The 15717-nt window shown below is 38.5% G+C and overlaps 1 protein-coding gene across 5 annotated transcripts in view; it reads left to right on the top strand.

Moving 5' to 3' along the window:
• Positions 1–15717, top strand: part of MEF2C (myocyte enhancer factor 2C) — a 103695-nt gene that overhangs the window by 65859 nt on the left and 22119 nt on the right. For all 5 annotated transcript variants that reach the window (XM_068980805.1, XM_068980803.1, XM_068980801.1 and 2 more), the window contains 2 exons: positions 3025–3211; positions 5317–5364. In XM_068980805.1, the coding sequence (XP_068836906.1) occupies positions 3025–3211; positions 5317–5364 (235 nt within the window). The remainder of the gene's footprint in view (positions 1–3024; positions 3212–5316; positions 5365–15717) is intronic.

Below are 15717 nucleotides of genomic sequence, written 5' to 3'. Positions count from 1 at the left end.
TCGAAATAGGAGGGAAAGTCCGGGGTTGTGGAAGCGGAGGAAGTTTATCAAGAAGCAGTGATCAACTGCGTCCCTGTTGAGAACTAAGAAGTTATCGTTGGATTTAGCAATCTGAAGGTTATTCATGACAATGACAAGAGCATTTTTAGTGAAGTGGTGAGGAGAACTTTTTTTAATGGAGTGAGTTGAGAGAAAGCAGTATGCCAGATTTCCAATCCAGGTCACAGGAGCAGAACTGTCACTGGTGACATGATTTTCCAAAGTTCCCTACCAAACAAAGTGGAACATTCCCTTGCCATACACAGTAATTGCATTTCTGGGAATTTCAGGGCATAAAAGAAAAAAAATCTGTGTTTCAGTGTATTAAAAATACCTTGTGTTTGCAGAACAAAGTTAGTTCTGACTCAGATGATTATTAAAAAGGTTTTTCATACGCATGAATGTCCAGTGGAGCATTTGAAGGTGGGATGGGATGAGAGACAATTCTTTGTTGTGTACAACTGCCCCACATATAATAGGATATACAGCATATCATATTGGGGTTTCCCTGGTAACTCAGTCAGTAAAGAATCTGCCTGCAGGGCAGGAGACCTGGGTTCAATCCCAGGGTCAGGAAGATCCCCTGGAGAAGGAAATGGCAACCCACTCCAGTATTCTTGCCTGGAAAATCCTGTGGACAGAGAAGCCTGGCGGGCTACAGTCCATGGGGTCGCAAGAGTCGGACACAACTGAGCAACTAAACCATCACCACGGCATATCTACCAACCAGGAAGATACCAGCTCAATCATTGACACCCACAAGTTTCCAGAATGCCCCCCAAGGAGACAGTCCAGCTGCAGAGTGTACCACAATTCTAGATCTAGAGTCGCTACTGTGGATCTAGTGGGAAACAGATGGCAAACTCAGAAGGGTAATGGAAGAGAGTTTAGTAAAGGGTCTGTTTACAGACGAGTAGAGATCAGGCATGCTGCAGTCCATGGGGTCGCAAGGAGTCGGACACGACTTGAGCGACTGAACCGAACTGAGCGATCAGGTAAATTCAAGAAACAGTGAAGTACATTAGGGCTTCCAACCTGGAAGCTATTACCATACGTAGGTCTGAACGAGCAAGAGGAGGGAGAATTTATCAGAGCACAGTAAGATCTATGTCACTGGAAAGAGGACCAAAAAGGGGGTGTGCTGTTCACTAGGGGAAGGCAGCCTCTGCCATCCCCTGGCCCAGCAAGGAGAAACATATCCAGACTTCTCTTCTCTGACTCTCTGTACTTCTGCTGGTGCCTTCATTGGCCCAGGTGAAGCCAGACGGCCAGGGGAATGTGCTGGGTGCAGTCTGGGACATCAGCCTCCTGGGCCCAGGGCAGTGGAGAGGGGGTCGGGGGTAAATGGAGACGTCCTGGAAGGTTACTTTGTTTTCTCAAGTATGCTAGAGTAATTCTTATTTGGCCTTTTAATAAGGGAATGCAGTATTTTATTAACTCTATAGACATTTATTTTACAGAATACACTAATATTTTTTTGTTGTTTAAAGGCTTTGGGAGTCGGGAAACATAATCATTCTTTGATGTCTTATCAAACGTTCGTATTCAATCATATCATGGTGTTTATCCAAAATTATTTTTGTTACCCTGTTTATTACAGATAAAGCTTAATAAAATCTGTGTTAATATAACACTTTTAAACTTTTATTTCCCCAAAATCAATGAAGGATCAAAGACATGTAAATGAAAAGAGTTAGACACATTTGTTCTTATCTGTATTGCCATGTCCAGATCAGGGAAGAAAAGAAAAATAGGAAAAGTAAAGAATAAGAGAGCAGAAGCAGAGAAAGAGGACAGTGTTGTAATTATCACCAGGATAAACAGAGAACTGCTGCAGAGCACATGTGATGCAGGCCAGCCGATCAATGAGAAATAAAAAGAAAAGTGATGTTAGGATTACAGGAAAAAAATAGTAAAAAGAGAAAACTTTGAGCCACAGGCACATATGCATTTACATTTGTACAGTGGGTTATTAGAGACTCCCTGAGGGAATCTTCTATGTAAACCCTAATAATACATACCAGATCCACACATACACACATACACATATATATCCATTTTATATTAAGAATGCTTCATACTCTGACACCATGAGTCCTCTGGCAATATATTCAAACAGGATTTTCATTTATAATGTTAAAAATGGGAAAAAAAAGGAGGAGGAGAGGATATTTCAACCATGATTATCTAGCAAATGCAAGCAGAAAAATAAGCATGTGTGGGTTATATTGCCAACATAATACCAAAAAATCAATAATTGGGGCCTGAATTACTCTAATTAGATATCCACACAGGTCGCTAAATGTTTGCAACTCTCTCATTGGAGATACAGGTCTTGCCATTTGTCAATGTCAGTATATCCCAAAAGGTGAAGTATGATGTATATTCTGAACTATCATTTTAAAATATGAATTATTGAGTGATACATGCTCTGTTGAACCCTGTGTCTTAAAATGTCGATTATCTTTAGAGTTACTTTCAAAAGACAGACTTTTAAATATAATAATTAAAATATATATGCTATTCACATGCCCGGAGATGATTTTATATCATTAAACTTCTGCATAAATATGCTTCAATAAGCAATTAAACCAAAGGCTCAGTGTGCATTTTAATCCCTTTTCTCTGTAAAGTCATCACAGTCATGTACCTTTGATCTTGCAGTCATTTCTGGCACCAGATTCAGATATCAGAAATGAACAATTACCACTTAATAGAATGGAATTCAAAGACAATGGAGTCTAATGAAATGGGGCTTTGTTTTAAACAAAAGTGAAACATTTTCTAATAGTTGCAGAGAAACAGTTCTAAGCACATTAAAGAAATCAGTTTATGATCTGAACGTCTTGAGAGCTCTTCTTAATGATCTTCTAGACACCAAGCAGTTTGGAATTTGAAACTTTTCTTGGAAAAGTAAGGCTCTCTGTACTGGGCTGTGTTTCTCTTCGTTTCTCTTACCCGTGCTTGTTTTTCTTGCTTCTACAGGCTGTTCCACCTCCCAACTTTGAGATGCCAGTCTCCATCCCAGTGTCCAGCCACAACAGTTTGGTATACAGCAACCCCGTCAGCTCACTGGGAAACCCCAACCTTTTGCCACTGGCCCACCCTTCTCTGCAGAGGAATAGTATGTCTCCTGGTGTAACACATCGACCTCCAAGTGCAGGTAACACAGGTACGTCCTCATAATAACGCGACAGTGGCAAATCATTGGAAGGAGCTACCCTTGGCAAAGAAGGCTGTTTTACCTACAAGACATTGAGCGTTCCAGCTTTCCATTTGTTACATCCTTTCGTCGCTTAATACCCATCCCCATCTAGGTTTTCCGCATGATAAAAACCCAGCCCTGTTAGCCTGTCTTTCAAAATCTTACATAATCTGCAGTTTATATATTTAGCCTATCACCCATCTCCTCAGGTGGCTATATTTTAACCGCATACTTTCTCAAAGAGAACGCCAAAAATCCTATCTCCATGCTTTTGTTTCTCCTCTCCTCTTGCCTAAAATGCCATTTTCCCTCTTACTTCTAGCCAGATACCTTTTCCATGAGATTTTTTCCCCTGTGTCCCTTGATTGCTTTTATCTCCTTTAGTTATTTATTATTTTGGCCAATTTTTTACTTATCAATCCAGTAGCTTATAGCACAGAGAACTTAAGGCAGAGAAGAAATGTGATGATATAGCATAATTTATAAGAACTGAATTAAAAACAAAACTAAGTCAGAAATGAAGATAAGAGCATATCACAAGGACATACACAACTGCCATAAATTTGTGTCTATACTTCCAGGAGATTCTTATGGTTATACAATTCACAGTGTCTCAGAGAAAAGAAATCTTTGCTCAGGAAAAGTTTAGCCATTCTTAGAATTCAGATCAAGTGATACACAGTATGATTTACTGTATTGAGTATGTGTCCATTTCCCCTCTGGACTTACAGGACCTTGAAGGAAAGAATGTCCTCTTGCTTGTCAGGTTCATGGTAGGAACTCAGTAAATATGAGTTGAATATAACTGAATAAATCCTTCATATTTCTAAAATAAGCACCAAAATTGAATTTCTACATTGTGTACAGCCAATCATTGTACATTTATATTTTATTTCTTAAAAAGCATTTTAATAGGGAATTTTAATATGTCTCAGACATACTTTTTATTAAAAGTAATTTATCCACAGAAGAATTTTTCCTTCAGAAAACTTATATCTGCCTTAGAATTAAATGTATATTACTTTTTAGTACAGAAACTTCATGTAGAGGATACAATCAGCCATGTTAAAAAAATCTTGATAAATCTTAAATCTGAGAGATATGTATAAAGGACTTATGCTGTTATCCCTACTTCTGAATATGTTGAAATTTATCATAAGCATTTTCAATAACTATATGTATTCCTTTTAGATCATACTCAAATGCTGTTGAATTTCCTATTTGATGAACTCATGCTCATTTATTTTAAAAACATCTCATGGTTTATTTCCAAAATATTTATTTGGTTGGAAATAATAAACTCCTAAAATGTAATGAACATTTTCTTCTAATTCCAAACCCAGTACCAAATAATAATAATAGCAATTAGAAAATAATCTCACTGATATTCTGTTCTTTTAGCTGAATTTTGTTTCTTAAAAAGTAAAACTAATTATTATATTCAGTATCTTTTTGAAACATCCCAACTCCCATAAGTGCAGATTGCCGAATTTTAACCTGCTTTCTTAAGCTAGCAGTGAATAAACATATGTCTCTAAATTTGTGGCCAATAAAGCCTGTTTTATTGTATTAGTAAGATTCAGGTAGTAAAGGAAGTCATTCATTGTTAGAAGATTCATGAAACAACCAAAGTGCTAGGCAATTAGCATTGCACAGAATTAATTGTATAAAATATATTTACAAAAAATTAAACATCAGATATACGGTTATTTGAGTATATAATAAACTTTACTCTTCACTTTCTAGAAAATGCAATCTTAGGAAAACTAAATGTAAAAATACAGTAAACATTTAGAGACCATTCAAAGACTAGATTTTTTGACTAGATTTTTTTTAAAGGTAATCTTTCTTAGGAAAAAAGATGCTGCAAAATGTCAGTGATGGAATGTATTTTTAGTGTTTGAGCACAGCATGTCTCAGTAAAACAAATGTCAGCCATCTGACCTAGGTAACACTTGAGAAATTTAGGACTCTTGGGAGAACCCTAAGAATACTGCAGTTGCTAGAGGTGCAGCGCGCTGCCCCGTGGGCCGTTGGCTGTGCTGCTTGTGATGGTCCTCTCTCGCCCACAGGTGGTCTGATGGGTGGAGACCTCGCGTCCGGTGCAGGCACCAGTGCAGGTGAGTGGAGGCCCAGTGCCGGAGTGCGCGCCGTTGTTGAGCAGCCCTGTACTTTGTGATCTACAGAAGCGCATCTTTTCCACAGTTGAGAGATCAGGGAGACGCATGGGAAAATGGCCCCAAGAATTTCTAAAGCATTTTGATGAAGCAGGAGTGATTGGATAGTAACAGCGATGACTGTTTGTTAAGTAGACCTTTCCATAATAAAGCTTCAGCTAGTCAACATAAGCAGAATTGGGTGTTCTGATCAAATCAGTTTAATCCTAGGTACCATCTCTGGTGGCCGCCAGAGTACCTTTAGCAAACCTGACAAGTCACGTCCTTTGTAAATTATTTCACGTTAAATGCGAATCACTTTCTACACAAAGTACTGAACGCTTGTATACTTCTAAAGGAGAATATGTAAAGAAAAGGAAAGAGTGAGATTATAACCATTCAACAATAGTGTTAATAAAATAAAACCACATTTGGGATTAAAATGAGTTCTTAGAGAATATAAACACAGTGTACCTCTCAATAAAGCACATTAAATACAGTTCAGCTCTTTAAGAACCTCTTGCATTGTGGCCAATTGGTCTCATAGTCACATTTCTCCAGGGTCCCATGTTAATTCATATTATAGTGATTACTGAGATGCTGATGTCATTTCCAATGCAGAGGTAAGACAGCACAATACTTTCTAATGCTAACTGCAGTTCACTATTGGCATAACAAGTAACCATGGTAATTCCTGCAGTAAAACATACTATACATTTAAAATAGCAGGAGGCAGGCATGATAACACAAGTTATGTTTGAAATATCAAAAAAATTCAAGCTTATTGAACTGTCTGTGGACAGCCAAATTAAAATATTTTGCCAGGTTCAACTATAATAGGCTGTTAATTATAAGAAAGAAGATTAAAAATTGGCATATAGAAACCTGTTTATAAATATGTCCATTTGGGAGTCATGTTTCTTATTTCTGGTATTGGCTCTTCATTAATTCAGTAAGTAATGAATAAAAAGTGTAAGAACTAGTGGGTTAACAGACAGAATCAATGGTCCTGACTTCCTGTTTTATCTAGCTTTTCAGGATTAAGTAGAGTCAGATTAATGATTAGACTGAATATACTGTTTTGCTGGATATTGAAACAAAGGGCTCTTTTTTTTCCCTCAAAAAAAAAAACATCAGGATTTGTAGCCTGAAAATTATAGACCAAAGGATTCAAGTCTCTGCCAGACACTATGGCTAGAGGGGGTGGTGGGGCTGAAAACTAGTTGTCTCAAAGTCCAATAAAGAGGTAAATAAGAGTAGTGTAGATATTATGATATTTTATTCAGTATCTTGATGCATCAGTTTGCTTGCTTGTATGAGAACAGCCAATAACAGTAATGAAAGTTTATAGAAAAAACATGTGGAGTTGGGGAATGGGTACTCATCTTTGATGATGTGGCCTCTTGTTACTGCCTAATAGCTAAAATGCTTTAGAATTCTATATTGAAAATAAGCATTGTTCAATTATACTGTCATTGTCAATTCCCTGACAGTCCACTGAGTTAAATGGCCCTCTGGGGAGAAAGAAGACACTCAATCTTGTAAACATAAAAGTTAGCCACATACAGGCTATCACGTCATTGAACTAAAAAAAAATCTTGTAGGCTTAGCAAATTCATTCCCCAACTTCAGGACTGCCGCCATAACTCAGGAATCTTCTACGTCAAAAATGGAAGGAAGTTACAAAAACAACACTCAGTTGGTCCACTTTGATGATGATAAATACTGTATATTGATGATTGTATCTTTTAGTGAGCATATAACAGTCAGTTTCTGTATAGTTATGAAAGAGTTACTTCCCCACTTTTTAAAAATAGAGGAAGAAGCCCTTTCTAACTCTGGTTCCACAGAACACCTGTTGCAGATGCCACTGAGTGTTAAGCTTAGCTGCTATGTCCTGCCCACAGACCCAGCCGTCTGCCCCTTCTTGCTCACACCAGCCTGTATCAAATGTCAGAGTGAATATATTGGTGGTGATGTCAGAGAATCACATAACACCGAAGGAAACAAGGCCAGTCAGAATGTCTCTGCATTTTCAGAAAAGAAAACTAAAGCAAAACGGCCAAAAGATACCTTCCAAATTTTGAATATTGTCGTTGAAATTCAAGGTCTCAGATAAAGTTAGAAACTCTGAGGTCAAGTGGCAGGACTCTCCAGTTAAGTTAAATTATTTTTCAGTCTGTGCGTGCTCAGTTGCTTCAGTCGTGTCCAACTCTGCGACCTTATGGGCTGTGGCCGGTCAGGCTCCTCTGTCCGTGGGGATTCTCCAGGCAAGAATACTGGAGTGGGTTGCTGTGTCTTCTTCCAGGGATTGAACCCGCATCTTGTTTGTCTCCTGCATTGGCAGATGGGTTCTTTACCACTAGCCTCCACCTGGGAAACCCTTTTCAGTCCAATTTTCTTCAGTATCTACTCATCTCAACTTGCAAAAAGAGTATAGTCTCACGAGGAAAGGAAGTAAATTCAGTATTTATTGTGTTTCTTTAAAACCAAGGGACCAAAGAAGTAAGCATCCTTCCCTCTCAGCTCAGTCATAAAGTATAGCATCTTTTGCATCCACTCACTCCCTGCACTATACCTGTCCCTCATCCCACCATCCAGTGAGTCATCAGGTCTTAACAACTTACCAAATGTCTCCAAGGTGTTTCCTAAATCTACCTCCTTTCTCTCCATTCCTATCTCACTGCCCTGGTTCAGGCTTATAGCAACACTCCAGAACTATTTACAAAGATCCCTAATTCATTTCCCGACCTCACATTGCATCCCACTCCAGACTCCCCATTGCTGCTGCTGCTGCTGCTGCTAAGTCACTTCAGTCGTGTCCAACTCTGTGCGACACCAGAGACGGTAGCCCACCAGCCAGCCTTCCCCGTCCCTGGGATTCTCCAGGCAAGAACACTGGAGTGGGTTGCCATTTTCTTCTCCAACGCATGAAAGTGAAAAGTGAAAGTGAAGTCGCTAAGTCATGTCCAACTCCTAGCAACCCTGTGGACTGCAGCCCACCAGGCTCCTCCATCCATGGGATTTGCCGGGCAAGAGTACTGGAGTGGCTTGCCATTGCCTTCTCCGAGACTCCCCATTAGTCTTTATCAAAGCCTTAAACTCATTGTAGGTCATCATTCAGATGCTTAAACTCCAGCAGTGATTTCCCAGCTCTTTCAGAATTAACCATGAGCCTCTTATCTCTGTGGGCTTTCCTGGTGGCTCTGTGGTAAAGAATCTGCCTGCAATGCAGGAGACATAAAAGGTTGGGGGTTCGATCCCTGGGTCGGGAAGATCCCCTGAAGGAGGGCATGGCAACCCACTCCAGTATTCTTGCCTGGAGAATCCCATGGACAGTGGGGCCTGGTAGCTACAGTCCATAGGGTCACAAAGAGTCAGGCACTACTGAAGCAACAGCATGCTCACACGCTCTTATCTCTGGCCCATCCCTACCCTCTGGTCTTCAACCTTCTTATTTTCTGCCACTGCCATCAAGAACCCCGCACTCAAGCTCTAATGATAGCAAACATCTAAATTGCTCTTACTATGTGATTTACACACCAAAAAAACTTTTATTTACATAGCAGCCCTTTCATGTAGATATCCATATTATGCCCTTTCTATGGTCAGGGGACCGAAGGCACAGAGAGATTAAGTAATGGCCCAGGATAGAACCTGGGCAGTCTGTCTCCAGAGTGCGCGTTCTTAACCGCATTATGCTTCCACTTTCTAAACAGCGTCACAGCTTCTTGCCTTTGTGTGTGCTTTCTTAGCATTCTCCTACTTCATGCTCCTGAGCACTGCCTGTCATCCTGCAGAATTCAGTCCAACCATTCAGGAAATCCTTTCCTGACTCTTCCAGAAGGAATTAGGCACCTCTCTTGCCTACATTGTTTATCTCCTTGCATTGTAATTGCATTACCTGGTCGTGCATCTCTCTCCTGGACACTTCCCTCTGGGAGCAAACTGTCTTCTTCAGTTAGTATTCCCAGCTCAAGATACAAGAGCGAGGACATGGCAGATATTCAGTAAATCCATGTTAGCCGAATAAAGGAAAATTTGGTCTTCTAGACATAAATTTTTTATACTGTTTATGTGGAAAAAAGAAAAAATACTTGAAAGAAATAATTAATTTTAAATATAAAAAGATATACCCTTGATCTGTAATTCACAGAAATAACATAATCTTCTGATACTGTAGATAAGGAATAATGAATTCATTATTTGATTAAATGGCTGAGCACTATTAACCAGTAAAGTTTTAAACAAACTTTAACTTACCTAATGGAAAACCTGAAGGGCTGATATATATCAGAAAATAAAACATAGGCGAGTACCTCTGACCATCACAGGTTTCTTCTTGAAATAATGAACATCTTATTGCTTAAGTTGAAGTCCTTTCATACATGAAGGTGAGAGGTGATAAAGAAGAAACAGGATGGGGTTGTACTCTTGATGTAAGAGAAATATGCACCAAGTCATTATGATACGTTAGTAATAGTGACATTTGTAGGTTTCAGTTGACAGTTATTCATCCACTATTTAATCCTTTACTTTCAAGAGCCAAAATTGAAAGTCATTGCTTTTAAAATTACATTTTGTCATATCTCTGTACATTAAAGCTTTTAACATGCTACTCTTAGTGCTTACAGATGAGTGTAAGATCAAGTTCAGTTGAGTTTCTGTATTCATTAGGTTTAATCGTTAGCACAGCAGTGCGTTGTGTTGGATTATTCATTTTCTTATTGATGCCCTTTGTTTTCATGACCTAATTGCTTTTTTATTGAGTTGAAAGTACCAGTATGCTCAAGGATGTACTGTTTCCTGATTGAGATTTTTTTTAAAAAAGGGGGGGTGGTCGAGGAGCAGAAAGAAAATCCTTTAGGCATCTCTTTGAAAAGTCAGGAGAATTGTACAGTCTACATAGCTATTTGACAATAAGGCAAAGGATATTTATGTATATTGGTTAATAATTTTAATTGTCATTATTGTAAATTAGAGATAATTTTATATAAAAAGAAACTAACAGCTGTTTCCTTATTTTGATTGTTAATTGTTTACTATTTTATGCATTTGGTTGTCAAGCATTGTCACTTCTGGAATGCTTAATTTGTATCAGCTAAATACATGGAGACTTGGTAGTGGCAGTGTGCTGCTGTGGATAAACCACTGAGCAGTGGCTGAGGAAGGAGACCTGGCTTCCAGACTCTGAAAAGACTCCCCTCGGCAATACTTTGGGCTTCTGAATGTAGTACTCACATTAGGGATAAGACACAAAAGTCTTTAGGGTCCATATACATGTAATGTCTAATGATCATATAATCATAAAAATTCACCAACATGACATTTTTGTAATTCATTTAGCATTGGAAAAGAAAAATTTAGCATATCATAAAATAGAACTAAATGAGAAGAGGAAAAGTTCATAACAATGTTTAATTATTCTATACCAATACCATTGCTTTACAACTATCTGTTTTTGAAAATACTTATCGAAATTTTCTTGGCTGACTTTCTTATCTACCAAGTAGACTACTCTGCAGTTCTTACTCAATGATTTAAAATATCGATGAGAAGTGGTTAAAAATTCAGTTTAAGAGAATTGGCTTTGACAAGTTTACCTTTGTTTTGCCTAACAAAACACAACTTCAGAATCAATATTCAAGAAAAGGAGATTACCATTTAGTTACTCTCAAACAAAACTTTTTTGTTAGTATAAAAATGTAATTTTATATTACTTTTTAAAAATTTGTTAAGCAGCCTGTGAATAAAAGCTAAGTTGGATTCTTTTGCAGTGTTATGTTAGTTTCAGTTGTTCTGAATAAAAATTCTGAGCGCATTTTCAATTTTACCTTGGGAGTTCACCCAAAACATAAATAACATCCAACAGCATTGCTTTATTACTATCTATGCAATTCAGTGACAGTGATATTTTTAACCCAAACCAAGGTTATCTAGATTTATTAAAAGAAAAAAAAATACTGTCCTTTAGTTGGATAACCTACAGCACACGATAATCAGCCACTGCCAAGAAAACCAGTGTCCACTTCCCAAATACAAGACCCGGCAGATTGTAGATAAAGTGGTACCTTGACACCATTCTGTAGAGGCCATGTTGAAATGAGAGAGGCAGATGGAAGAGAAGACAAGTGGATGTTATAGGCTAAGTCAGGACACCATCTACTTTCAGCCCCTTTGAAAGAAGGGGTTTGAATTAATTCTTAAGGAGTTTGATTTCCAGAAGGAAAAACAAAATTTCAAATTGTAGCTTCCCCGGAGAGTGTTTCAGCAGATTTTAGAGCCTTTTGTTTGTCAATGATCTCTGACCTCGCAAATTGGATCCTGTTTATCCCCTTTCTATTATATTCAGTAAAGCAACGTGAAAATTGGTCTCTTCACTCATGTCCCACTGATGTAACCTAAGAGTGTGATTGATAATACAATTTTGGTCTTTTTAATATTGATTCACGCAGTTAACATTTCCTCCCTAAATTATTAGTTTTAGTCAACATTTACCTTTTTTCTCTCAGCATTTTTTTTTTCCTCGCCCAGTGTTGGTTTCTCTCTTTCCCGCTTTTGGCATCACCATAAGATTTTATTTGGAGATAATACAGAAGCTCTTTTCAGAATCATTAGTGATATGAAACTGCATCAATAGACAGCAGATCCTGACGGAGGGATGTGGTTAAAAAAACCCCTCTTGGAAATCAATGTTTTACCTACTGGGGACTTTTTGGGGCTTCAAGGCTTTCGGGCAAGAGTATAATGTGCTGTTTTTAGACAAACCTTTGCCAGTCTTAAATTTTAGTTAGGCTTATATAGTATGTTTCACTTGAATTTCAGTTTTAAGTGTACAGTCATGAAAGTCTCATATTTGAAAGATCAAATATATTCCTTTAGTTTATGTGAAAGGAAAGTCAGGGGCTTCCCTTGTGGCTCAGACGTAAAGAATCTGCCTGAGATGCAGGGGACCCAGGTTCGATCCCTGGATCGGGAGGATCCCCTGAAGAAGGGAATGGCTACCCACTCCAGTATTCTTTCCTGGAGAATCCCATGGACAGAGGAGCCTGGCGGGCTATCGTCCACAGAGTTGCCAAGAGTTGTACCTGACTGAAGCAACTGAGCATCACACAAAGGAAACTGTATTGTACCAAAACCTTGTATAAACAGGTTCAATTTGTCGTTTACAGATGTGTCCATTAAGGATTCACTCAGCTCGTTCATTATTGCTCCATTTCAGCTATAGTAACTGAACATAATATCTACTTGGTAACTGTCTTAATAAACACTGTGCCTTCCTTTCACAATTTTTTGGCCTTAGACTCCACTTACAATCTCTAGTTATGACACAGAACTGAGTTGTTGTATTTGTACTGTAAGAGGGGAAAAAAAATCCCTGCTATATTAGGTTATGATGATATAATAATATTATATTATCAGTCACATCCTACTCTTTGTGATCCCATGGACTGTAGCCCACCAGGCTTCTCTGTCTGTGGGATTTTCCAGGCAAGAATACTGGAGTGGGTTGCCATTTCCTCCTCCAGGGGAATCTTCCTGACCCAGGGATCAATTGAACCCAAGTCTCCTGGGTCTCATGAATTGGCAGGCGAATTCTTTAACACTGAGCCACCTGGGCAGCCCATGGTGGTAATAGCAAATCTAAATCTGTGGTCAATTTCCCTATTCAAACATGATAACATTAATTTACATAACAATCATGTAAAGAAAACCTTTGGTATTAAGCAGCTCGGAGAAAACTAAAATCCTGGAGCAAAAGCTTTGCTCATGCAGTAATTTGGGAAAAATACTTTAGAGGAAGATATTCAGAATAATAAAATAACCAAGAAAAATACGTGATGTTCAAGTTACTTTAGGGAAGATGTTGTCCTTGGAAAGTCGGTGAATCCCCACGTTGCAGGATTGTGGTGAAAATTAAATGAGATCATTGATACACGGCAGCATTGAGCACACTTTCTGGCCTAGAGTAAGTGCTTGTTAAAAGATGTTGGCTCTTGTTAGTATTACAGTTATCTATATTCTTGACTTCCTAAGCAAAAAATAAAGCTTGGTTTAATCTAGTCCCAGTAATATTTATGAAATGTGCAGGGTGTGAGTAGTGCTCTACTAGGCTTCACCAAGACAGATGCCTGCCACGGCCCCTACCCTAGACGGTGGGAGTAGAGAGGAGATATTAATAAATCCCAGACAGAAAGGGAGCGCAGTGCAGTGCAACACGTTTCATTCGAACATTATCATCTTTTGATGTGTTTGCAGCAGTTGTGTAAATGTTAAAACCACAAGTAATTATTCTTTCTCTTCTGTCACGTTCTCTCTAATTTGAACTGTCTCAATATTTTTGTTTAGAAAAATGACTGAAAGAATGAGCAATTGTGTCAATAATGAAGACACCCCCTCATTTTTTAGCAAAGAGACAGCCCCCAAATCGCAAGAAGTGAACAATTAAGTGAGTCATAAATCTATCTATCATTCATTGTTAAGTGGAACTTTTTTTTTTAAGATAGCAAGGTTCCATCTCATTTTTATGGTGCAATGAAAAACTATCCCTTCAGTAAGACAGTCCTCAGGACAGAACGATATTTTGTGTGTCTTTGTGCCCTGGAAACATCAGATTGTCAACTTTTTTCTTATTTGCAAATGGAGCCTTTATTCTGAGAGAAGGGAAGATTCATGGATGCATTCTAAATCTGAAACATCTGGCTTTCATAATAATGTAGTGGAAGCAGCTTGTGCTTTGGATTCAAATCAAAGCTCTTCCACTTACTGACAAGCCTTAGAAACTCCCGGAACCTCAGTTTCCTCATCTGTCAAAAATCGGGACGAGAATGCCTGACCCACGTGACTCTCAGGAAAGAAATGAGAGTGGTCTGCCAACACAAACCTGCTTTATGACAGACTCCAGTCTTTGGAAGAATAACTTAGTACCCAGTAAAATTTCTTTACTTCTGCCTCACAATCCAGAGGCTACTGTATGTGCTGAATGTTTAAAGTTCTAGTTGGCAGATAGACTGTTAATTTCTCAAAAGATTCTAAACAGAACCAAGAAACATCAAGGACAAGTAGCGTCAATAGGAAATTCATGAAGTTCTGGTTCATCATCAGAGTGACCTAGTGAAGCTGAAGAGACTAGTCTCTTTTTAGAATGTCTGCTGCCCTCCAACTGGTACAACCAAGAATAGTCTTGGCTTGGGTGTATTCTTGGGGTATTTTTCTAAGAATACACCACAAAAGACACTGAGGTTTCACAGGAGTTTCTTCTCAGTCTGACATTACGCATTATTATATTGTTTCCCTAAGAAACCCCCAGATAGAGTGGAGACTTGATTTTTACTTTTAAGAATCTGTAATCAGGAGTCTTTAGCTGGATAAGAATCAGAAATCTGATTTGCCCCCATTCTGCAGTAGGCATATTGAAATTTTCATTATTCCCAGATTTCTGACCTCTAAATGTTTTGTGGTTGCCTTTTCCCTTAGAGCCATCTCATGAAAAAGATCTCCTTACCCCTCAAAAAAAAAAAAAAACAACCTGATTGTGATTTACAACAGCTGGATAACATAGTTGCTGTTGCTTTTAACAGCATTTCAAGCATTCAGGGCAAAGTGAATGTAAGACTGAAGACTAGAAGGGCACAATTTTTTCCACTAAAAACTATTTTAGGTGTGTTGCTTACAGTAGAGCAGTGGGTTATATGAGCCAGTTTACTGTTTACAATTAAAATAGATGAAAAGACGTAGGTTTATTTGTGACACAAAACAATGTCTTGACATTGGAAACTAACTTAAAACTTTTTAAAGGTCAAATGTAAAATTACTTGATAGTAGTGAACATTATTGGGCTTCCCTAATAGCCCAGTTGGTAAAGAATCCGCCTGCAATGCAGGAGACCCCAGTTTGATTCCTAGGTCAGGAAGATCTGCTGGAGAAGGGATAGGCTACCCACTCCAGTATTCTTGGGCTTCCCTTGTGACTCAGTTGGTAAACAATTCACCTGCAATGCGGGAGACCTGGATTCGATCCTTGGGTTAAGAAGATCCCCTGAAGAAGGGAAAGGCTACCCACTGCAGTATTCTGGCCTGGAGAATTCCATGGACTGTATAGTCCATGGGGTCACAAAGAGTTGAACACGACTGAGCAACCTTCACTTCACTTCAGTGAACATTATTATATATATAACATCTTTAGTTTAACAAGATTGTATGCCGTAAATGTTTTCAGAATTGTTCTGTTGAAAGAAAAAAAAAGGAAACCTAAGTGGGAAAAACATTTGGCTGAAGTAAAAACAGAAATCAATACATCAGAGGTTTAGCTCTATGC

Source organism: Capricornis sumatraensis, chromosome 9 (assembly GCF_032405125.1).
Source record: "Capricornis sumatraensis isolate serow.1 chromosome 9, serow.2, whole genome shotgun sequence".
Taxonomy (NCBI): Eukaryota; Metazoa; Chordata; class Mammalia; order Artiodactyla; family Bovidae; genus Capricornis; species Capricornis sumatraensis.
This window is presented reverse-complemented; position numbering and strand designations above follow the sequence as displayed.